Genomic DNA, 23646 nt, shown 5'->3' with positions numbered 1-23646 from the left:
TTTCGCTTATGTGGTGCTGAGGAATCGAACCCAGGGCCTCAGGCATGCAAGGCAAGCGCTCTACCACTGAGCCACCTCCCCAGCACCTATAGACAGGGTTTATATGTTACATATGACCCCCAAAAAAGTCTCAAAGGTACAGAGTAGCTCAAAGGAGAATGAGTATGTACATGGTGACTAGATGAAGAACCTGTCTCTGCACAGATACACCATTATTTCTAGAGAAAGAAGTCGATAGTTTGGCCACTACAGTCATGAATTAGTATACGGTGAGTTTCTATGGTTATAATTGCTGTTCTAACAATTCATCCCACATTGCAAACCATTCTAAAGACATATGCTCAGTGATCATCAACATAAATCAAATAATTGCTGGGATTAACACACATTCATCTATATCTTCATCAATATAGGGCCTAAGGCACCACTTAGGGAAAGTTTGAGTCTGTCTTATTCATTTCACCCACAAGCTTTTACTCATAGCTTGTAGGTATTTATTGTACGATTTGAGAGGCTCAGGCTTAATTCAGAGAAGAAGCCTTAGCATCTTTCTTTTCCAAAGAAAGATTCAAGTTCTACTATGGTAATTAAAATTCTACATACAATGCAAAAAAAAAAAAAAAAACATACAACAACTTGTCTCCAACCACAGGTCTGTTCAGCTACCACTCCAATGCTTTCTTCCAGAAAGCATCCTGGAAATTCAGTTTTTCATTGCATTGTGTTTTGTGTGTGTTCAAATCACAGAAAGCACTGAGAGCCAAGGAATACGAGTGCTTCGTGATGAAAATTGGGAGGCTGGAGAAGCTCTGCCGCGCTCTACAAGAAGAGAGAACTGAACTCTACAGAAAAATCAGAGAGGCAAAAATATCTGAGAAAGATGACCAAAGTCAGCATACCTCCGATGAGGAGCCGGAGTCAGATATCAGTGCAGAGAAAGAGGTGAACACAGAGGAAGCCAACAGTGTTCAAGACACTATAAAGAACTTGGCCACCGCCTTTATGGTAATCCATCACCCAGAGTCCACACTGGACCCATCAGAAATAGAAGCAGAACTGAGTGGTCCTCAGGAAGGTGGGGACCCTGCCCTCCAGAAGCCTGAACAACCCCCTCAGATCCCTAGTGGACATCCAGGGAGCCTTCTGCCTCTCCCAGCTACTCAGACAGAGGCTGGAAGAGGCCAGGCTGCCACATCCGCCACTATGGCCAGTCATGTCCTGGAAAGGTCAGGAGGAGAACCTCAGAGTCTCTCCACTGGGGCACAGGCTTCGAGTCAGTTCTCACAGCCCCCAGCCCAGGCCTTCCTATCCCAAGTGGAAGCAAATGGTCCTGCTCATGTAGAAACTTCTAATCAGGCCCCACAACCTCCAGCTCAGGTCTCCCTCCTGCAGTTAGAGGCAAATGACCCTGATCCACTCTCCACAGTCAGTGATCAAGTTCCAGCCATAGTACCTGAGTGTGAGCCCAGCGGGCAGCCATTGCCAGTAGCCTCAGAGGAACTGACCCCAGAGTCCTCTGCCCAGCCCCAACTGCCCAAAGCAGGTGACAGCAACCTGGAAGGAGTGGACTAAGCATCATCATGTCTTCAGAGGTTGTCGTCCTCACTTTGGGTCTTGTCATAGCAGACGCTCCCTAGAAAGGGCATTAAGCAATGGGTATGTCAAATGAAAGAAAGTTAGGATCAAGACCAGATTTTTTAAACACATGATTCAAAGCACATTCAGACTTTTTTCTATGTTCTCAATTCATAACTGAAGTGGAACATTTCTACTTAACATTGAGTGATAGTATAATGTTCCCAAATGGCAGCAAAACATACAATAACAAGTTTATATTACTTTTCCACTAAAAATATACTTTATCCGATCTCTAAATCAGCAGTAAGATTTGGTATTTCAAGACTTTCACTGCAAATACATAAATACTGACAATGTTGTATTTATTTCTATAAATAGCTCAAAAATTCCCATAATAAAAGATGTCTCCTTTCCATTCAATAACATAGGGAACATATATATGCATAGGTGTTGGTGTACATGTGTATCTATTCACATATGTACAGTGTGAATACATACATATGTGCATATACATAGACATGTGTATATATTTTACATGCAGGTATACACATTTGTAAATTTATTTCTCTTACCCATTATGTATTTTTCTCTGTGCAAGATCTTTAGAAGCTAATCAAATGATTACCTCTTATCTGTACCTGTACCAAAGGTTCAGAACTTTATTCATTTAGGCCATCACTATATGTGGCAAAAATAAATAACCCAATAAGAGATCAATAAATTCAGCCAAGTGGTCAAGCCACAAAATAGCAGTTGTGCTAGACTGCAAGTCTGTGACCAGCATGGACACAAAGGTGGTCACAGGAGACCCCCAAGGGAAAGGGAAAGAACACAGCTGCTTCTACACTCCTCAGCCAGCTTCCTCCCAACCTCTACCACCCCCAGTATAAGACAGCCATTCCTGACTGCCCACACTCCACCACCACCCCCCTCGCCCCGCCCCAAGTTGGATTGGAAATGGGCAAGGGAGCTAGCTAGTGGTTGAGGGCTGAGGCTGTGGCTAGGTGTCTTCGTCTTATGCTCCTTATGTCTCATGACAGGATATTTACTTCTTGCTATATTTGACCCAATCTGTATTCTCAAAGCATCTGTTCCCTTCCTTCCAATGACCCTCCTTTGTAGCAGGGAATTACACCTGGCCCTCAGCTCAATTAAAGTTAAGTAAAGCTGTTATTTTTCTGCAATAGAAACCCACACAGGGTCTCGATATGAGTGAGGAGACTTACAAACACATTTTCTGCTTTGAGGGTTTTGTTTAAAGGCCAGAAATACAAAGTAAAAAAACAATAGGTCCCTACTCAAAATAGTGAGAAACAGATGAAAACTCAAAAAAGGCAAAAACTAAAAACATCTGGAACTGTCTACATAAAGATCATATTATCATTGCTTGACAGGGGTTCTAACAATACCAGCAGCATAATTACTGGACCTGGGATAAAGGATCCTGCAACAATGATGCCGGAAGGAAAATAGGGAGAGGAGAGAACAGAGAATGGAGGAAATGGAAGGAAAGAATGAAAAAAAAAAGTCTACTCAATCTCTGTGTTAAAAAGCTGGGCACTAAGCCGGGCGCCAGTGGCTCACGCCCATCATCCTAGCTACCCAGGAGGCTGAGATCTGAGGATCACAGTTCAAAGCCAGCCCAGGCAGGAAAGTCTGTGAGACTCTTATCTCCAATTAACCACCAGAAAACTGGAAGTGGCGCTGTGTCTCAAGTGGTAGAGCACTTGCCTTGAGCTGAAGAGCTGAGGGACAGTGCCAAGGCCCGGGAGTTCAAGCCCCATGACTGACAAAAAACAAAAACAAAACTGGGCACTGATGGCTCACACCTGTTATCCTAGCTACTCAAGAGGCTGAGATCTGAGGATCACAGTTCAAAGCCAGCCTGGGCAGGAAAGTCTGTGAGATCTTACCTCCAGCTTACTATCACAAAACCAGAAGTGGTGCTATGGCTTAGAGTGGTAGAGCACTACCCTTGAGCAAAAGAGCTCAGGGACAGCACCCAGGCCCCAAGTTCAAATCCCACAACTGACAAAAAAAAAAAAGTTGAATCGAGAACTTTAACTCCCCTTTCCTGTCTGGGGATCAGGAGAAATTTCTCTCTTCTCTATTTCTCTCTACTTTGACCCTGACTGACTAAAATAAATCCTTGCTGAAAATAAAAATGATAAAAATAAAGTTAAACCCAAGTACAACACCACCCTTCAGAGCCAACTACTAACTTTTCATGAATTCTGATAGTCAAATATAGCCATTTTCCAATGCCAAATTAGGTGATTTTTTTCATCAAATCAACGATATTAAAAACAAATAGAAAAAAAAAAACCCAAGCTCGAACTGGGGCGTGGCTCAAGTAGAGTGCTTGCAACTGCTCCACCATTAGGGCAGTCCCTAGTGCAAATAAAAAAATTGAGCCCAAGAAGAAAAAATGGATAAAAGCAAGATTGTCAATTATGCAGCCAAGAAATCATTCTTCAGTGCTGGGCGTGGCTGATTGCCAGGGCACACGAAGAGCTTGTAGGTAGTAGCCATATGTTACAAGAATTATAAACTGCTTAAAAAGTAGACAATGAGAGAGAGAACAGAAATGCTACTCAGTGGAGAAAAAAAAAAAAACAGGAAATAACCATGGCACTAATTTGAGAATGTAGGTGTATACAATCAAGTTTCAACATTATTGGAAATTAAACACCCCAAACCAAATATTCACAATCCATAATGATCCAAGACAGTCTCCTTTCCATCTGTTTACACAAGTTAAACTTCCAAGGATGGAGTAAGATTAGATAATCACAATAAAGTCTCAGTCTGAATGCTTAACAAGAGAAACAGACAGCTGTGCCAACAACCACTAAATCAAATATTCTCATATCCAAAGTTTATTATTTTCATCCAAGAGGCTTTCAAGGCAACACATTACTCACTGCTGTGTCTTTCTTCAACAGATTTTCTGACATAATATCTTGCTTGAAATTTGTAAAACTTAAATATTAGCTTTGGGAGAATTATTTTAATATTCAAAAATGTTTTATTGCACTCCTTTGTTAGAATTTGGCCTTGGTAATTATAACAATAACTCATAAGGTTGAAAAGCAGAAGTTTCTATTCTTTATTAAGTTCATGTAACTATTTTTAGAGATGCCCAAATATACTTTCTAGAAACCTACTTAAACAACGTAATTTATGTATCTATTAAAAAAGTACTTCTCCTGCCAAATTTTATCAAAGTAGTTTTTTTTACTTAATTTTCACTTATCTTTCTGTTACTTCTGTGTTTCAACAACACATAGCAAAAATTATGGTTTTATTTTATTGTCATCTGACTGTTGTGAAGAATCGATCTGGAGTCCACACATTGAAAACTGTGTGTGTGTGTGTGTGTGTGTGTGTGTGTGTGTGTGTGTGTGTGTGTGTGTGTGTGTTCAGAATACAGAGGAAGGATACAATGACAGAGAGATCCTTAACAATAAGGCTACAGTCAAAAACCACTGGAGCTTACAAGATAAAAAGGCTAGAAACAGAATGCCAAGGTGCTATGGTTTGAATGTGTTTTCTCAAATTCAAGTGTCAGAAACTTAATCCCCAGATTCAATTTAGTGGTATTTGGAGGTCAGTCCTTTGGGAAGTAATCACATTATGTGTGCGAGTGAGTTGGGGCACAGATACACATATGTGAAATTAAATTTGACCTGTTTACTTCTGTTCTCGTAGGTGAGGCTTAACACCGGTATTTGCAAAAAGATGGTTAATGTTATCTTCCTTGCAAGGAAAAACTATAAAAAACAATTATTTCCTATGTGACTAAAGATATTTGAAAGAAACACTTAGCTAGCAATATAAACCCAGAAATTCATTGATCTATGGCACATAAATTACCCACAGGAGCTGTTTCATTTACCAGGGTATAAAATGACTAAATCACTTCAACAGCATATGCAAGCTCAGCTAAATCCAAACGCATGTTCTCCTTTGCACTAAATTTAAGAACCCAAGATCTCTACCATTGCCAATGACTATCCCACTTTCAATGATATATTGTAACTTCATGCCATAACTAATGTCTATAGAAAACATATGATTTCCAAAAATTTCAATTGATGACATTTTATGTTGAATAACCCCCCCCCAAAAAAAAGCCCAGAAGACAAGCAAAGAGACATTATGTTAAGAGAAGGAAAAGAAGAAAAAGAAAAATAAGACTTTCAGTCTGGTAGCTGTAATATAATACAAAAGGAAAAGTTAAAAGTTAAAACCCAAAGAGAACTGGAAACAATAAAGGGAAGAGGCATATAAATTGCATAAATTGGAAGTAGACTGACCGTGAATAATGCCAATGCATTTCAACACTATATCTCCCAAGCTGAGAAATTTTTAGTAACATGGTGTTTAGTGCTGATACATCATTATCTTTCTTCTTTTTTGTCTTCCTTTTAAAATGAAAAATACGTTCTTTCCCATGTCAAAATAAAGTTATGTTATAAAACTCATAGAAAAACAGGTCACTAGCAAATGTCAGTGAAAGCTGTTGATCAGTAGCTGGGATGAGGGGAGACAGTAAGGGAGAACAAGAGAGAAGGATACTCAGGAAAATAGAATATATACACATCTGAAATTCCATGGTGAACGCCCTTGGTGCAACAAATACATATTAAAAATAAAAAGAATAGCGAGTTTTAACAGGTAAATTCATAAGCTACAGTCAGCCCTCATGGCAGGTGTACTATTCAAGTAAGCAGAGATTAAAAATAGTCAAGAAACAAAAAGTTCCAGAGTTTTAGAAAACACCACTGATGTGATGTATGCATACACCCTGCTGCAGCCTCTGGCCAGCCCATAGATCTTGTTTCTCTCCAGCATGTGTTTGAAGAACTTGTCTCATGCCTCATTCAGTGGCGTTCTATGGACTTAGGCCTAATGATTGCATCCTCCCTGGTCATTCTTCCACAGTGTGCTTTACCTAGCAATTATTCTGTATTAGATACATGTCATCTAAAAGTGACTCAAACGCTAAGGAGGATACACACAGATAACATGAATACTGCTGTCTTATAGAAATATCTTGAGCATCCTCAGAATTTGGTATCTGAAGGTTTCTTCCAACAACCCCCCTAGGGATACCAAGGGATAGTTGTGTGTAACCCAGAAGATAATAAACTAAGACCAATGGAAAACAATTGAAAATAAAAATGTTACCAACCCAGAATTCTATGCCTAATGGAAAAAGAAAACCTTTTAAAATTAGACTTTTATTTTTAAAGCAGTTTTAGATCAGGGCAAAACTAAACAGAAAATACAGTACATAAACCCATGCCAATGCCAGCCACCCCCACCAGGAAATTCCCACACCACAGTGCTGCTTATGTTCACGGACCAACAATGACACATAACTAGCACACCAAGTCCACAGCCTACAACTGGTGTGGACACCTGACAGGGCCTGCTAAATACTCAATGGCAGGTAGCTCCTGCGTAGAACCATACAGATTCCATCACTTCCCTCAATGTTTCAAGAAATCCTCAGGTTCCACCCCTTCATTTCCTTCCTGACAATCACTCCTCCTCTATTCACTGTCTCTGGTTTTGCCTTGTCCAAAAAGTCTTGTAGTTTGACTCATATTCTGTGGCCTTTCAGATCACCATTTTTAAAAACTGAACAACATCCACTTAATGCTCCAATTTTTTGTGGCTCCATAGCTCATTTCTTTATACTGCTCAATAATATTTCATTGTATAAATGTATCATGGTTTGTTTTTCCATTTACCTATTAGAGGATATTTTGGCTGCAAGCAGGCTTAGAAATTATAAAGCAAATGAGGATATTCTTAGGACAGGATCACAAAGGTTCAACAGTTATGTGCATATGATCATATAAGATGAGGTTTATCAAAATGAACTCCAAGAAATGGAAATGAGGGTTTTTGTTTATTTTGCTTTTTTTTCTCCTTTGTCACTGTTTTTGTTTCCTGTACTTTTGGTCTTGTATGTAAGTTTATCCGTTTGGGGAAGAGTAAAGAGGAACACAGAAATGGGACAAAGGGTGGACCAATGCGGCAGTGAGACTCTTCAGACACTATGTTGAAAATGGAAAAACCATGAGAAAACAAGGGAAGAGGCGACATTGTTCAAAAAGAAATGTACTCATTTCCTGATTTATGCAACTGTGCCTCCTGTACATCACCTTTACAATCACAATAACAAGTTAAAATTTTTAAAGAATTTATAAAGCCACTAGAAACAGAAAATAAATCACCTTAATTTAATTATGGTTCATAATCACTAAATGACAGTATATTCTAAATTATCTATGTGTCTTTAATATTATGTTAGTTTCTCTTTTAGGAAGGACCTGGTAGTTCAAATGAGAATGTAAGCTATTAATAGTTACCAGATTTGAGTGTTTACACTGTGTATTTAAACTTAAAAAATTATACCTTTTGCTTATATACTAACTCCTATTATAGAATCTACATGACTATGAAAATTCAAATACTTAACACACATATACTTTGTTTGAAAAGAGTACACTATGCATTGCACTTAAACATTCCACCACGACACACATAAGTTCCCATTCCACACATTCAAGTTTGTACTGGACACAGAACAGAACAAGATGCTTAAACTCAATATAGCTCAGAAAAAATCAAAATCCAATTCTAGACAGACACAGATAAAGTACAAATAAGCAACCAAACAAAAGAAAAAGTCAGACTCCTATGTGACAAGAAAGCTAATACCATAAATTATAGCATTGGCTAAACAAAGGTCACAGTTCTAAGACAAGTAAATCTAAGCTCTTCAAAACTGATGATTCACTGTAGTGAAGTGATAGTCTCAGAACCATCCACATCACAGCCATTAAGTGAGGCAAGGCTAAGAATCATTGTGAATACAAGCTTGCTCCAATATATCTGCTACACAGATGTTACTACTGAGATTTCAGAGACTTCATATACTAAGACATTTGAGAGCCAGAATCAAGCTTATAGAAATAGCACAATAAGCATACCTTTAACTCTGCTACAGTGCCTCTGGCTGAATATGTTAGATAGGATGCTATCAGTATGATAGCATAGACCAGATTTATGATGGTATAATAAATGTTTTATGCAAACCATCATAATCCCTCAATTAAGACTATTGTAATACTCTGAGTAAAAACAAATCATGTTCAACTCACTTCTTTCTTAGCATTCTTATCAAAGAGTTGTTTCTGGAATAAAACTACCCAGGTCTAATCCAGGCCAGCACTAATCCAAGAAGCAGATTATTGAATCCTTGGTATTCTATCAGGTAAGTGTCTTTAGAGAAATCACTAACAATTTGGACCTCTATTCACTTTTCTATACAGTAAGAACCTGACCTAGAAGACATGTAGAGATTTGGGTGTCTCGGATTAAATCCTCAAGGTTACAAAGTTCAGGGAGAAATTTTCACTCTCCAAGGAAATTTCTATTCCAGACCTTGGATGCTTGTATTACAAGCAGGCAAAAGAAAGGAGACAAGAAATCACTCAACTAAAAGGTTTTAATTTTAGAAATCAGACAAAGGAAAGGTTGAGTTGGATAAGCCTGTATGAATTTCTGGGCCAGACTCTGGAATAAATGGTAACAAGTACCATCTCTACTCCCACCAAAACTACATCTGGTCATCTGACTCAAGCCTGAAGATTCCCACCATCTGTAATGAGAGCTGCACACCAAGCGAAGGCCTCCACCTCACTCCACAGGGTTCAGAAACTACAAAACAGGGACAATTCCGCTAAGGAACTTTTTTTTTGGGGGGTCAGTTGTGGTGCTTGAACTCTGGGCCTGGACACTGTCCCTCAGCTCTTCAGCTCAAGGCTAGTGCTCTACCGCTTGAGCCACAGCACCACTTCTGGTTTTCTGGTGGTTTTTAGTGGGGATAAGAGTCTCATGGACTTTCCTGCCCTGGCTGGCTTTGAACAGCGATCCTCAGATCTCAGCCTCCTAAGTAGCTAGGATTACAGTCATGAGATACCTGTGCCCGGGTAGGAACAATTTTATTATAACTGATACTGATATCTAAAAGTAGAAAAGTCGGAAGTGGCGCTGTAGCTCAAGTGGTAGAGAGCTCGCCTTGAGTTGAAGAGCTGAGGGACAACGCCCAGGCCCAGAGTTCAAGCCCCATGACCGACAAAAAAAAAAAAAAAAAACTATATAGAGCACTCAGAACCTCGGCGATTGAAAACATTATTGTAAAAAATAAAATAAAATAAAAGTAGAAAAGTGAAAGTCCATGGTTCAGAATGAGATATATATTCCCGCTATATCTATAGAGAGAGAAAATGAGTATATTCTTGAGTATGAGGATATATGTATGGATGTAATGTGTAGCAGGGTATGTGTGTAGTGTTGTATGTATATATAGAGTTCTGTGACTATATATATTCTGACTATATGTATGTGTGACTATATATATTTTTGTGTGTGTGGAGGGGGATTCTGAGGTTTGAACTCAGTGTCTGGGCACTGTCCCTAAGGTTTTTTGGTTTTTGTTTGTTTTTTGCTTAAGACTAGTTCTCTAACACTTGAGCCACAGCTCCACTTCCTGGTTTTTGGTGATTAATTGGAGATAAGAGTCTCACGGACTTTCTTCCCCATGGTTTTGAACCTTGATCTTCCAGTCTCAGTCTCCTGGATCAGTACCTGATCCATATGTCATTATAGTTTACATAAGCTGTTGTGAATAGTTGGGTGGTTGCGTTTTGGGTCTGTGAAATGAAGTCACATTGTAAATGTGACACCAGTCATAAGACTAACTGGTTTTCTTAAGATCCCATTATGCTAAAGATTTCTGCTTGCTCAGGTAATCCTCTTTGGTTTACAGTGTCACGGAGCTTACTTTTTTTGGCTGATAATCTGCCTTTTGAACAAACAGGCAGGTAAGCGAGGCTGCATGCGCCGTGGCGGCTGTTCATGAAATCATTTGCACACACATCCAGCCCAAGATGACAGACACCACTCACTCACAGCTCCCATCTCCAGGAAAGGATGTGGATGTCTGGAGAAATTCTCCATGCTATTTCTCATACAGCCTCGTAGCTGGAGCAGAACACAAGACTGACACCAAAGGGCCTGTGTTGTCTCTGGTCTTCCTAAGAGAGAAAGAGGCTCTTCACATGGTCTCTGTCTCTCATAAGGGTAAAATTCCTGAAGGAAGAATTAGTCTCCTTATCTTTATGCTACCACCCTACCAAAACCAAAACCTAGAATATTAAGAATGGTTTCCAGAACTAAAACCCAAAGAGTGATAGTGTTTAATCTATTTCTGCTTTCACCTGTGGGTTAGGAGGTAGTAAACCAGAGTTGATTGCAATCACTCACACCCATGACTCATTCTTTTTTGTAGAAAGATTTTTGTTTTTGCTGTGATACAATTCATCTCCTAAAATATCTACTATTGACTAGCTGAGCTGTCAGAGCTGGGCCATCTGGCTGATCCTTGCTTGTTATTAGGAAACTCATCCAGAAACCTTCTAATTCCGTCTGGGAGTAATTTAAAGCAATGCCCAAAGGAAGGAGAGTGAGAGCGTTTCATAACAAATTAATCACCAGCCATACAAGCTAACTGATGATCTTCCAAAGGTAAGGGGAGAAGAATAAGTACACATAAATTAAAAGACAAGAACAGAGGAGACGGTTACAATAAATACAATAAAACAATGATGTCCAGAATACCAACTGAAACAGTACAAAAGCATTGAGAAAAGCCAAACTATTCCGGCGTAAGCAGAGAAAGTGGGCCCGGATACCTGAGGTGGGTGCCTTGTCTACAGAGAATTAAAATAGTAATAGATCTGATGACCAGCCACCAGTTTGCTTTTAATCCATCACGTACTACAATTCTCAATAATAGCCATGAGAAGCTGTCTTCCCTCCTTGTCAGATCACGGCTGATAGGGAGACTCCAGGGCACCAAGCCCCAGCCATAGACCTTGGCCATGAATGGAAAGTTCCTAAAAAATACTAATGACCAAAATACATCAGACAAATAGATGGAACAAGAAGACACCATCACTTTGGTTCATTAGACGGACAAAAGTTTAAATATTGTAACATCCAATATGAATAGCAAGGAAGAGGGTCAATGGGTACATTCATAAACTGACGGGACAGTATGAAACCATCTGTCCATTCATAGGAATTCTTTCAATTTGACAGCATTTTTTTTCAATTTTTTTTCTAATGTACACCACCAAAAATTACTTGGCAAAGAATATACACGTGTGTGTGTGTGTGTGTGTGTGTGTGTGTGTGTGTGTGCGTGTGTACAAGTGCTTGGCTTGAATTCAGAGGCTTAGGCAGGACAGCTGAGTTTTTTTTCTTTTTTCTTTTCTTTTTCTTTTTGGCTCAATAATAACTCTCTATCACTTGAGCCACAGCTCCATTTGTAGCTTTTTGATGGATAATTGTACTTTCCTGCTGGAGATGACTTTAAACTGCAATACTCATATCCCAGCTCCTTGGATAGCTAGGATTACAGGCGTGAGGCATCAGCACCCTGCTAATACATACATATTTTGACTGCTTGCACCTCTTTCTTGCCTGGTCTATTTACAGTCTAGCTGGGGTCAGTCACAGAGGCCCACTCCTTTCACCTACTCACATGGACTGCCAACACAAAGCCCTCCCACTCACCTAGTCCCAGGGTCAGTCACAGAGCTGTCAATCACAGAGCTCCACCCCTCGAGCTGCACCTGTAAAGCAGAATACTTGGTACACTAGTGAGTTCAATTTCCATTGAAAAGGGGCTCATACACCTATAGCCTAATTAAAAGAGAGTCATGAGGCTATTTGACTCTTCATGAAGTTGCATTTGCCTAAAGATAACCACACTGTTTTTACTGAGATATATGTGGGGTGGGGGGGTGGGGAAGGGATGGGAGGAGGTATGGTTGTGTGTTGCATGCTCTGAAGGCCTTCCAATCCAAACTGAACAAGTTTTCTATCTAATCTAGCTGTTGGTTTATGTATACACATGTGTATATGCATATGAGGGAAGGCAATTTTTGTATCTCATAAATGATTGCTCATACATTATATATGAGCAATATATACTATAAATAATATGTATATGTATACATGTGTATATTAAATGTATATTTATATTATGTATGCATTATGTATATTCTATGTATATAGTATAGATACTACACATCTTATATGCATATATATATATTATATATTACATGTATATTAGATGTATATGCTTTGACTCTTGGTAGCTTATTCATTTTCATTGCTATATATGACTATACTATAATTTATTCATCCCAATGTAGATGTTTAAATTGTTTTGAATTATGGGCTATTACAAGTAATACTTCTGTGGCACTTCCTAAATTATTATCCTGAAGGGAAGTATTAAAGGGGAATGTGGAAGGTGTCTGCTCAGCTACAGAAGATACCACCCAACAGTTCTCTAGAGAGACTGTACCCATCATTTCACTACAGTATCCAAGAGTTCTAGGTGCTCCATGTCCTCCCCAATATATGATGTTATCAGTTGTCTTAATGTTAGCCATTTGGAGCTGTGACCTATCATTTGCTATAATTTTATAGTTTTGCATTTCCAAGATGAGTAATGATGTTGAGTATTTTTCTGTATAATCATTGGCCAGATGGATATCCTCTTTTGAAAATGCATACCTGATTGTGATGCTAGTCTTTCAGATTATCTCCTGGAAGATCTAGTGTTCTACCTTTTACATTTAGATCTGCCTAGAATTTTTTTGGAGATTAGAGATGTAGAGATCAGATGAAATTTTTTTATTTAGGAATGTAATTGATTAAGCCCCATCTATTTAAATAAAACATATTCCCCATGTTATTTTAGTGGATTCTTGGTCATGAATTCAGTGTCATGTATGAGTGGGTCTTTTTCTAGACTCATATATATATATATATATATATATATATATATATATACACACACACACACATATATATATATGTTTCACCTTGCAACCAAGACTATATTGTTTTTAATTATTGTTATTTTATTTTTATCATTCATCACATTATCTCACCATAAGGGTATTTTCTTTTCAGTTTAATATATATATATATACACACACATACACACTTCTATAATATTTACCCTCGTTGCTATTTTCCCCACTCCTTCATCCCACTGCCCTCTCACAACAACCCTCCTTTTACACTGATGTTTTTTTATTCTTGTTTTAGGCCTCCATCTCATTTGTAAGTAAAAACATATTATATTTGTCTTTGTGAGCTTGGCTTAACCCCCCTTAACATGATGACTTCTAGTTCCATCCATTTTCCAACAAAGTGATTTCATTCTTCTTCATTGCTGGATAACACCTTTTGTACACACATATCACATCTTTATCCAATTATCAGTTGACAGGAACCTAGGCTCATTTCATACACTGGCTATTATAAATACCGGTGCCATAAACATGGGTGTGTAGGAATCTCAACTATATGTTGACTCACATTCCCTTAGATGTATGCCCAGGAGTGCTATGGCAAGATCATATAGAAGTTCTATTTTTAGTTTCTTGAGGGTTCTCCATACTGATTGATTTACATTACTACCATCAGTGCATGATGGTTCCTTACCTTCCCCCACTGCCCCTCCCCCACACCTCCACATCCCCAACAGAATTTGCTATTGTCCATTTTTTTCTGATAGGCCTCTGACTGGATTGAGATAGAATCTTGGGGTCATCTTGATATTCCTTTCCCTTATGGTTAAAGGTATTAAACATTTTTTCATGTATTTAACCATTGTACTTCCTCTTTTGAGATTTCCTTCAATTTATGGTTCATTTATTAATCAGATTAACAGTTCTTTGGGTGTTTCACTTTTATTAGCTCTTTGTATATTCTAGATTTTAATCCTTTGATGAATAGCTTCCAAAGATTTTTCTCTCACTCTGTGGGTTGTCTCTTAATTCTGAAAACTGTTCCTTTTGCTGTACAGAAGCTTTTTAATTTGATGTAATCTTATTCGTCAATTCTTGCTCTTAATTTGATGAATTATTGATGTCTTATTCAAAAGGTGTTGCCTGTGCTTAAGTTTTCCAGTATTTTCCCTGTGGCTTCATGTAGTATTCAATGTTTCAGGTATTAGAACAAGGTATTTGATCTATTTTGAATTGATTTTTAGTACAGGGCAAGAGACAGAGATCTGGTTTTAGTTTTCTACATGTAGATATACAATTTTCCCACCACCATTTGCAGAAGAGGTTAGGCTGTCTTTTCTCCAACATATGTTTTTAGCTCCTTTGTCAAAACTCAGTTGGCTGTTGGTATGTGGGTTTATTTCTGGATCCTATTCTATTCTATTCCATTGGTCTACCTTCTATTTTTGTAGCAGTACCATGCTGTTTTTGTAGAATAATTTAAAGTCGGGTATTACGGTACTTCTGGTATTGGATCTTTTTACCCAGGATTGCTTTGGCTATTCTGAGTCCCTTACGCTTTTGTATGAATTTTTGGATTGATTTTTTTTATCTTGGTGAATGAAAAGTGGCACTGGGATTTTGACTGTCACTTCATTTTTTTTAATTTGTCTTTTTCTTGCCTCTTTTAGTTTACTTTCTAGAGAACTATCCAATACCTTCAAATAGACATTGAATGCATTTTTTTTTTGTCGGTCGTGGGGCTTGAACTCTGGGCCTGGACACTGTCCCTCAGCTCTTCAGCTCAAGGCAAGCGCTCTACCACTTGAGCTACAGCGCCACTTCCGGTTTTCTGGTGGTTTATTGGAGATAGGAGTCTCACGGTCTTTCCTGCCCGGGCTGGCTTTGAACCACGATCCTCAGATCTCAGCCTCCTGAGTAGCTAGGGTTACAGGCGTGAGCCACCAGCGCCCGGCCATTGAATGCATTTTATCAAGCTTTCCTGTTATTGCTGGATGAAAGATTTCCTCAAATGGATTTCCTATTCAAGAAGCAGAATTTGCCTGTAATCCCAACTACTTGGAAGGTAGATCTAGGAGAGTTGCATTTCAAGGCTAGCACATACCAAAAAACTATCAAGACTCTAATCAAACAAGTTGGGATTGGTGGTGAATGTCTGTAATTTCAGTTGCCTGAAAGGCAGAAATAGGTTTATAGTCTTAGGCTGACTCAGGCAGAACTATAAAACTGGATTTTTTTTTTAAAGCAAAGCTAAAAGGGCTAGAGACATGTCTCAAGTAGTAGAGCTCTAGAGTATTTGCCTAACAAGTGTGAAAAGAAACCGAATGCCTACTCCATCAGAAAGAATGACATTGCCCCATTTGTTAGGAAATGGAAAGACTTGGAAAAAATTATATTAAGTGAAGTAAGCCAGGCCCAAAGAAACATAGGTCCCATAGTTTCCCTTATTTGCAATAACCAGTGTATATCTGAGTCAAGCAGAAAAGGTCAGATAAGTTGATGTTAGGGAAATGAGTCCCAAGATAAGTATTCAAATGTTTTTTTTTCTTTCATGCAATTGTTTCTAACATATTTATAAGATGATTTCTTTGTTGCTTTGTATGTCTCTCCCCCATGGTATAACTCATGCTTTCACTGTATTTGATGTTGCTATAATTTGTGGAGGGGAAGGGAAAAAACAAATCATTTAAATATGGATACAGGTGGACCCATTGCAACAATGAGATGTACAAGTCGTTATGTAGAAAAACAAACTTTACAACTTTTGGGAGGAGATCAGGTGGGGGAAAGGGGGGGTATAGGAAGGAATGGGAAGGGGAAACAAAGGAGGAGACAACAATGCTTGATAAGAAATGTATTCGTTATCTTGCCCATGTAATTGTAACCCCTCTGTACGGTATTTTCACAATAATAATAAAAAATAACAGGGAAGAAAGAGTATACCAGAAAAAAAAGAAACTGAATGCCTATCCAGCTTTGTCCTTTCAGCATATAATTTCATCATCGTGAGATTCTGGTGACTCCTCAGGGTTCTTTGTATCCCCAAATGTAAATGATTCCCAATGACATTGCCTTCCTTGAGTTCGTGATTCTTTAAGGAACAACTCTGAAGGTTCTGATTCATTATTCTAGGTAAGATTTTAGCTTTTGACACAACTACTATATAATGGAAACACTAAAGAACAAACATGGTTTTATTCCATATGCCAAAAATTCTGAAACCACAACTGGTACAGTAGGAAAGTATGCCATACTAAGCAAAAATCACGCATCTTTGAAAGAGGGTGATAGACCTATGTATGGCAGATATCTGCCCAGCTCTATCTGATGTCCACAAGCAGATCCATCATTCTGCATTGTTTTGCATCCATTCCAACTTCAAGGCACACAGCTACTCTCTTGAAAGTGAACAAGGATTTGCTAGCATGCCAGACATTCAACCCATGAATTAAAGTATTAGAAAACAAATAAAATCCCATGGAGTCATCATTTCCCATTACTCTGTATAAAAGTTTGGTAAGTTTTGGGGCTGGGAAGGTGGCTCAGTGGTAGAGCACTGGCCTTGCATGCCTGAGGCCCTGGGTTTGATTCCTCAGCACCACATAAGCAAAAAGAAAAAAGCCGGAAGTGGTGCTGTGGCTCAAGTGGTAGGGACAGCGCCCAGGCCCAGAGTTCAGGCCCCACGGCCGGACCCAAAAAAAAAAAAAAAAGTTTGGTAAGTTTGGATTAAATATGGGGAAAAAAGACATATTGTTGGTTGTCTTAACCCATCAAGGTTGCTGTAACAAAAATACCACAGATTTGAGCAACTTATAAATACATGTAATGCTCACAGTTCTAGAGGCTGGACAGTCCAAGACCCCTGTGTCTGGTGAGGACCCCTTCCTCGTGGATAGTCATCTTCTCACTGTAACTGATGCTCGGGTGTTCCTTTAAAGAAGAGCACTAATGTATACTATGTCCACCCTCATGACCTAATCACATCCATCTGAAAGCCCCATCTCCTAGTACCATCATCTTGGATATAAGGATTTTAACATATAATTTTGGGGGGAAATCAAAGATTTAGTGGATATGTCAGTGGAGGCTCAGCCATCAGGAAATGAAGGGTAATTACAGTGACCATACAGTAGAAATTCTGACAAGGCCTAATGTTCTTTTTTTTTTTTTCTAATGTTCTTCTAGAAAATAGAACATAGCTGGGTGCTGGTGGCTCATGCCTATAATCCTACCTACTCAGGAGTCTGATCAAGGCTTGAAGCCAGCCAGGACAGAAACATCCTTGAGATTCTTATCTCCAATAAACTACTCAGAAAAAGCTGGAAGTGGAGCTGTGGCTCAAGTGGTAGAGCACTAGCCTTGAGCAGAAACATGCTCAGGGACAGTGCTCTGGTCCTGAGTTCGAACCCCAGTACCAGAAAACAAAAAACAAAAAAACAGAACATAAGAAACCAAGGCTGGGGCTGAGAAGGTAGCTCAGTGGTAGAACGCTTGCCTTGCATGCATGAGGCCCTGGGTTCGATTCCTCAGCACCACATAAGCAAAAAGAAAAAAAAAAGCCGGAAGTGGTGCTGTGGCTCAAGTGGTAGAGCACTAGCTTTGAGCTGAAGAGCTGAGGGACAGCGCCCAAGCCCAGAGTTCAGGCCCCACGACCGGACCCAAAAAAAAAAAAAAAGAAACCAAGGCTGACCAAGATAAGCCAGCACATTAGATATCAACAATTCAGGACAGTTTAAATGTTTTCTACCTTGCTTCCATGATGTGCTTTAGAGATCTGGCCAGTTTGATTAAGACTTTGGAGAACAGAGGCACCTAGACACCAGTGGCTCATGCCTAGATAATCTGAGGACTGTGGTTTAAAGTCAGCCCCGGACAGAAAATTCCAAAAGACTCAATCTGCAATTTAGCCAGTAAAATACTTGTAAGGCTCAAGGGGTAGAGTGCCAACTGTGACTGAAAACACTGAGAGAGCACAGGGCCCTGAATCCAAGCCCAGTACTGGCATAAAAATAATTAATTTAATTTAAACTGAAAAAAAAAAGAGTTATAGGAATGAAGGGCCTGCCTGTGGCTCAGTGTCCCTCTTGCTCTGAGACATGCCTGAAGGGGACCAGATAACTGATTCCCAACCGGCTTCTTTTAGACTCTGGCTTAGCATCCTGACTACTCCAGTCTCAAAGACAGATTCCGAGGCCCTTGCTCTAAAACTTCCTGCAAGCAGAGACAGACAACAACAGCTGTCTCCACATATAGAATGGGTTTGTGCTGCTACTCGCCCAAAAAAAGAATGCAGGTTGCTCTGGTATTGCTGATTTGCATTCCTGTCTGCCCAAACACAGAGCCTCTGAGCTGCCACCTTCAACAGAGAGAACAGCAGTGCCACCTACTGAACCACTGGAGACGTAGCCGGCGTGCAGCCAGCCTAGACAAGCTTGCCACTTCACCTGTCAGGACTGCCATGCCCAGCAGAGGGACTGAAAAACACCTTTGTGCAGCGATTAAGTAGGCCTCCCGTTCTGCCAACTTCAGTGACTGTTTATCATCGCCAGGCTGAAAAAGATCTCAGGAAATTTATTCTGCTCTGGCCAAGTGAAACTCAACTGCAGTCAGATCCAGGCTGTATTCCATTTGATTGAGAACTGGGCTGGCAGGCAAAGGAACATGGACTGCCATTATTAACACCTTACCCTATAATGGGCACTGAGTGATGCATAAGGGTAGAAGAGGGACTAGTCTACACCAGAGAGCAACAGAAAGATAGCAGGCAGCTGGGTCCCACAACACACAGACATCCACAGGCGCATAATTCAAAGAATAGAATTTGGGAGATCTGAGTTTCCTTTCTTCCTTTCCTTCCCTTTCCCTTTCTTTTCTTTTCTTTCTTTTCTTCTTTCTGTTTTTTTGGGTCCTGAGGCTTGAATTCTGGGCCTGGGCACTGTCCCTGAGCTTCTTTTGCTCGCCACTTCTGGCTATTTCAGGAATTTAATTGGCGATAAGAGTCTCACAGACTTTCCTGCCCAGACCGGCTTCAAACCTCAATCCTCAGATCTCAGCCTCCTGAGTAGCTAGGGTTACAGGTGTGAGCCACCAGAGCCCGACTTGAGCTTTCTATTTTTTTCCTTGGGTTCTATCACAGCTGTTACCAAGCTTAGATTAAGAAGCTTCAGTGACTTCTTCAACAGTTTGTTTGGCTTCTGAATCACCAATTACCAAATAACATAGTTAAGAGTTTTGTTCTAGAAGTTGTTGTTTTTCGGATGCCCTCAACATCTGCTTGGCCTGCCTCTTGGAAAATCTTCCCAGAAAGATTTCAAAGTACTCTCTCTGTTCACATATATACTATACTGTTCACAAGCATACTTCTGACAATGACAATACTTTTTAATGTTTTGAGTGTCTAATACCAGAATACCTTACTTCTGTTTGCACATCTACACACACACACACACACACACACACACTCCTATGTATAAAAGACCACCCTATTAAGTCAAAAACTGCCACACACTTATTTTTGTCACACATTTGCAGATGAAGGGAAGGGACCCTCCCCTGTGGAGAGACACCAGTGCTTCTGCCACCCTAACATAAACAAATGAACTATACGGGCGTAGCAGCCCTTTGGCTCTTGAGACGAACTATAGCAAAACCACATAAGAAAGCAGCATTAAGCCAGGTACCTGGAGCTGTAATCCTACCTACTCAGGAGACTGAGATCTGAGGAATGCCGTTCAAAGCCAGCCCGGGCAGAAAAGTCCCTGTGAGACTCTTAGCGTCAACTAACCACTCAAAAACCAGAAGTGGCATTGTGGCTCATAGTGGTAGAGGGCTAGCCTTGAGCACAAAGGCTCAGGGACAGTGCGCAGGCCCTGAGTTCAAGCCCCATAACTGACACAAAAATAAAGGCATTATGAACCAGTACATAGCTTGTCTAACAATTAAAAAAAAAACAGAAAGCAACCTGGATGCCAGTGGCTCACACCTGAAATCCTAGTTATTTATAACACTTAGCCCAGGCAGTAAGTCTGAGTGACCCCCCACTCTAATTCACCAGAAAAATGAGAATAAAGATGTGTCTCAGTAGTAGAGCACCAGCCATGAACAAGAAAGCTGAGTGAGGACGTGAGCAAAGCAATGTCAGATTCATAGTAAACGTGGATTATGATATGCACAAACAAAACATAGATTTCTTAAGCTACAACTGTAAAAAATACATATATAGCAGAATGAGGTTTATTCCTACAAAAGTTTTTGGGATTTTACTGTTTTTAACTTTTGAGTACAGTGCAGGTAGGTGAAATGTAAGAATTATAAACTTAGTATGTATTTTAGCTCTTATGTTCACCCATTAATATTCAGCCATCAAATTTCCCACCCGTTCTCATTCCCTTCTTTCTGCAAGCTTCTGAGAAAAGCAGTGTTTAAGATAGGTTCTCATGCAATCTTTCAAGAGAGTTTTTTCTTCCATGCCTTATTCCTCAATCCCCATGATTCAGTGAAAGCGGGGCTGTAGAGCACCAGGCTGTTGTCAGCTGCCCCAAGTCCACATCCAATCATCAGATGCGCTGCTCAGAGGACAGCTCAGACACCTCTGAAAGTCACTTGCAACCCCAAATCACAAAACTCTGAGGCCGCTCCATTCTTGAGAGAGGATCTCCACTGCTCTGAGGGTAGGCCTTGCAATTTATCTGGGTCTCTTTTTGAGATACACAAAGCTGCTAAGTACTGAACAAGGGACTAGAGGCTGAGCTTCAGCAGTCATCCACTGCCCTTCTTCCCTCCATTCTTGCTCCTCCTGACTCCTCCCTTTCAAAGAAAGTAGGGGACTGTTAACTGTCATCTGACCAAGTAAACAATGTTCAAGGCTTATGAGAAAATAAGTATGAAACAAAAGTAATATAACCACAGGTCCTAATGTGAGAAGCAAACTCTATTATAGGAAGCAACTATCGGACTGCAATTCAGCCTCTTATTCTGTGATCTTGTGGCCACTATACTCCATGGTTTACAAAGCCTTAAATACCGCTAGCGAAGAGAACTTAATAACTCAAGAGCAGCTCATTCAATGTTTAACTCATTCTTCTTCAGTCACAGTATAACACCATCTTAACTAACTTCAGTTAAGCGTATTCTTTATATACACGTATCTATAGTTGTGTTTATTCTCTTTGATAATGCTATCAGGAACACATTATATTAGAGAGATGATGTAACTCACCCAAAGTCATCCACAAGGAAGCAGTATATACAGGATTTGAACACAGCTATCTGACTGTAGAAGCCCTCTAAAGTATTTGGTTTATATACCACCATTCTGGCTTTCTCTAACTTCTGCTCATTGGCCCACAGAGCATCTAATTCCCCTTCCACATGATAGCCTTGCTTAGTAAGAAGAGGTGATGCCTTCTTACCCTAGATAATCATGTTTCTTTAACACACCTCATATGACGTTTCAGGGTTTGGGACCGCTAATCTTACATGTTCCATTTGGTCTATGTCCCTCCAATGTGTGCTTTAAAAATTTTTTTTACCAGGTGCTGATGGCTCAGGCCTGTAATCCTAGCTACTCAGGAGCCTGAGATCTGAGAATCATGATTCAAACCCAGCTTGAGCAGGAGAGTTCATAAGACTCTTATTTCCAATTAATCACCAAAAAGCCTGAAGGGGAAGTGTGGCTTAAATGGTAGAATGCTAGCCTTGGGCAAAAAAGCTCAGGGGCAGCACGTAGGCTATGAGTTCAAGCCCCAGTAGTGGCACAAAAAAAAATGTTACCCTAGGATAATCATACGCTAAGTGCAATGCAAGCAATGCAGGGCAGAAAGACATGACACCAACTGCATTCCAAATCAGCACTGTCCAATACAATCTTCTGCAGTGAGGAAACAGTCTACCATTGCACCGTCCTTCCTACTCAGTAATCAATCACTAGCCACACTGGGCTGCTGAGTACTTGAAGTGTGGCTCTAAAAACTAAAGAGTTAAATATCTTACTTGATTTTATTTGATCTGATTTATTTTATAAAGCCATGTGTGTCTCCCTATTACAGAGTGTAGTTAGTTGTACATAATATACTGATCTAGAATGTTACCTCATGCCTTTCTAGTCTAACAAAGTCATTCCTAATCTCATTTTGTCATTCACAGATTTTAGTATCTCTGACATTTTGTGCCATCTTCAAGTTGGAAAAACATTCTTGCTATGACTGTCACAGAATACAGCTAATGCCATAATAAATGTTGTAATAAATGTTGCTAACATGTATTGAAGGCATACTAAGTATCAGCAATCCCACCATCCACACTCCAGAATTCTACATACATCTTATCTAAACTGAGGGCTGTCTGGTTCCACAGCCCAGCTCTGACCTACTGACCAGGATGCCTTCCACACCATTTCAAACTTTCTTCTATTTACACACCAGTTACTAATGTACATCTTACATATCATTTAGACTGGATCCAAGACACTACTTTCACCATGTTCATGAGAATTTCATTAAAGTCTTCGTTAAATCTTTTCTTGCACCATGTATTCACAATGTGTTAATATCACCCTGAATCACTAAGAACTCTTCAGGAAAAAGAATCAGATCAATCTACCATAATTTCTTATAAACTCATCCTGGCTTTTAGAGATATTTAATATTCACTTTCTCTTCGTCATTCACAGAGTCAAGAATATGTCCCCAGTCTATCAAGAAGGTAAGACTGAGGGGGTGGAGTGTGAGGGGGTGTAGCTGAGGAGGTGGGAGGGAAGGATGGTAGGGGGAAACAAAGGAGGAAGCAACAATGTTGGATAAGAAATGTACTCATTACCTTGCTTGTGTAACTGTAACCCCTCTGTACAGTATTGTAACAATTAAAAAAAGAATTATTAAAGCATATGGATTGTGTAAAAAAAAAAAAGAAGGTAAGACTGGGACATTAATGGAAACTTCTGTTTCAGTAAGCTGTCCAACACATCCAGCAAGAAAGAGGGAAACACTGAAAAGTTTAGAACAGTTTGGAATAAAAAAAACAAGACTCATGAGTAAGAATTTGTTTGAAAAAGATATCTGTATAAGTGACTTCAAATAAGACTTTTTGTTCCTTTTTACCCCAATTTCAATAAAATTCCAAGACTAACTTTCATAAGGGCTAAGGCCCTACA

At 39.6% G+C, this 23646-nt stretch overlaps 1 protein-coding gene across 1 annotated transcript in view; it reads left to right on the top strand.

Moving 5' to 3' along the window:
- The window catches only part of Txlnb (taxilin beta), a 42246-nt gene extending 40642 nt beyond the window's left edge, over positions 1–1604 (top strand). Inside the window, exon 9 of the mRNA XM_042668526.1 lies at positions 748–1604. Within this exon, the coding sequence (XP_042524460.1) occupies positions 748–1572 (825 nt within the window). The 3' untranslated portion in view covers positions 1573–1604. The remainder of the gene's footprint in view (positions 1–747) is intronic.
- The last annotated feature ends 22042 nt before the right edge of the window (positions 1605–23646 follow it).

Source organism: Dipodomys spectabilis, unplaced genomic scaffold, assembly GCF_019054845.1.
Source record: "Dipodomys spectabilis isolate Male_0828 unplaced genomic scaffold, ASM1905484v1 ptg000001l, whole genome shotgun sequence".
NCBI lineage: Eukaryota > Metazoa > Chordata > Mammalia > Rodentia > Heteromyidae > Dipodomys > Dipodomys spectabilis.
The sequence above is the reverse complement of the archived record's forward strand: the minus strand, read 5'-3'. Positions and strand labels throughout refer to the sequence as shown.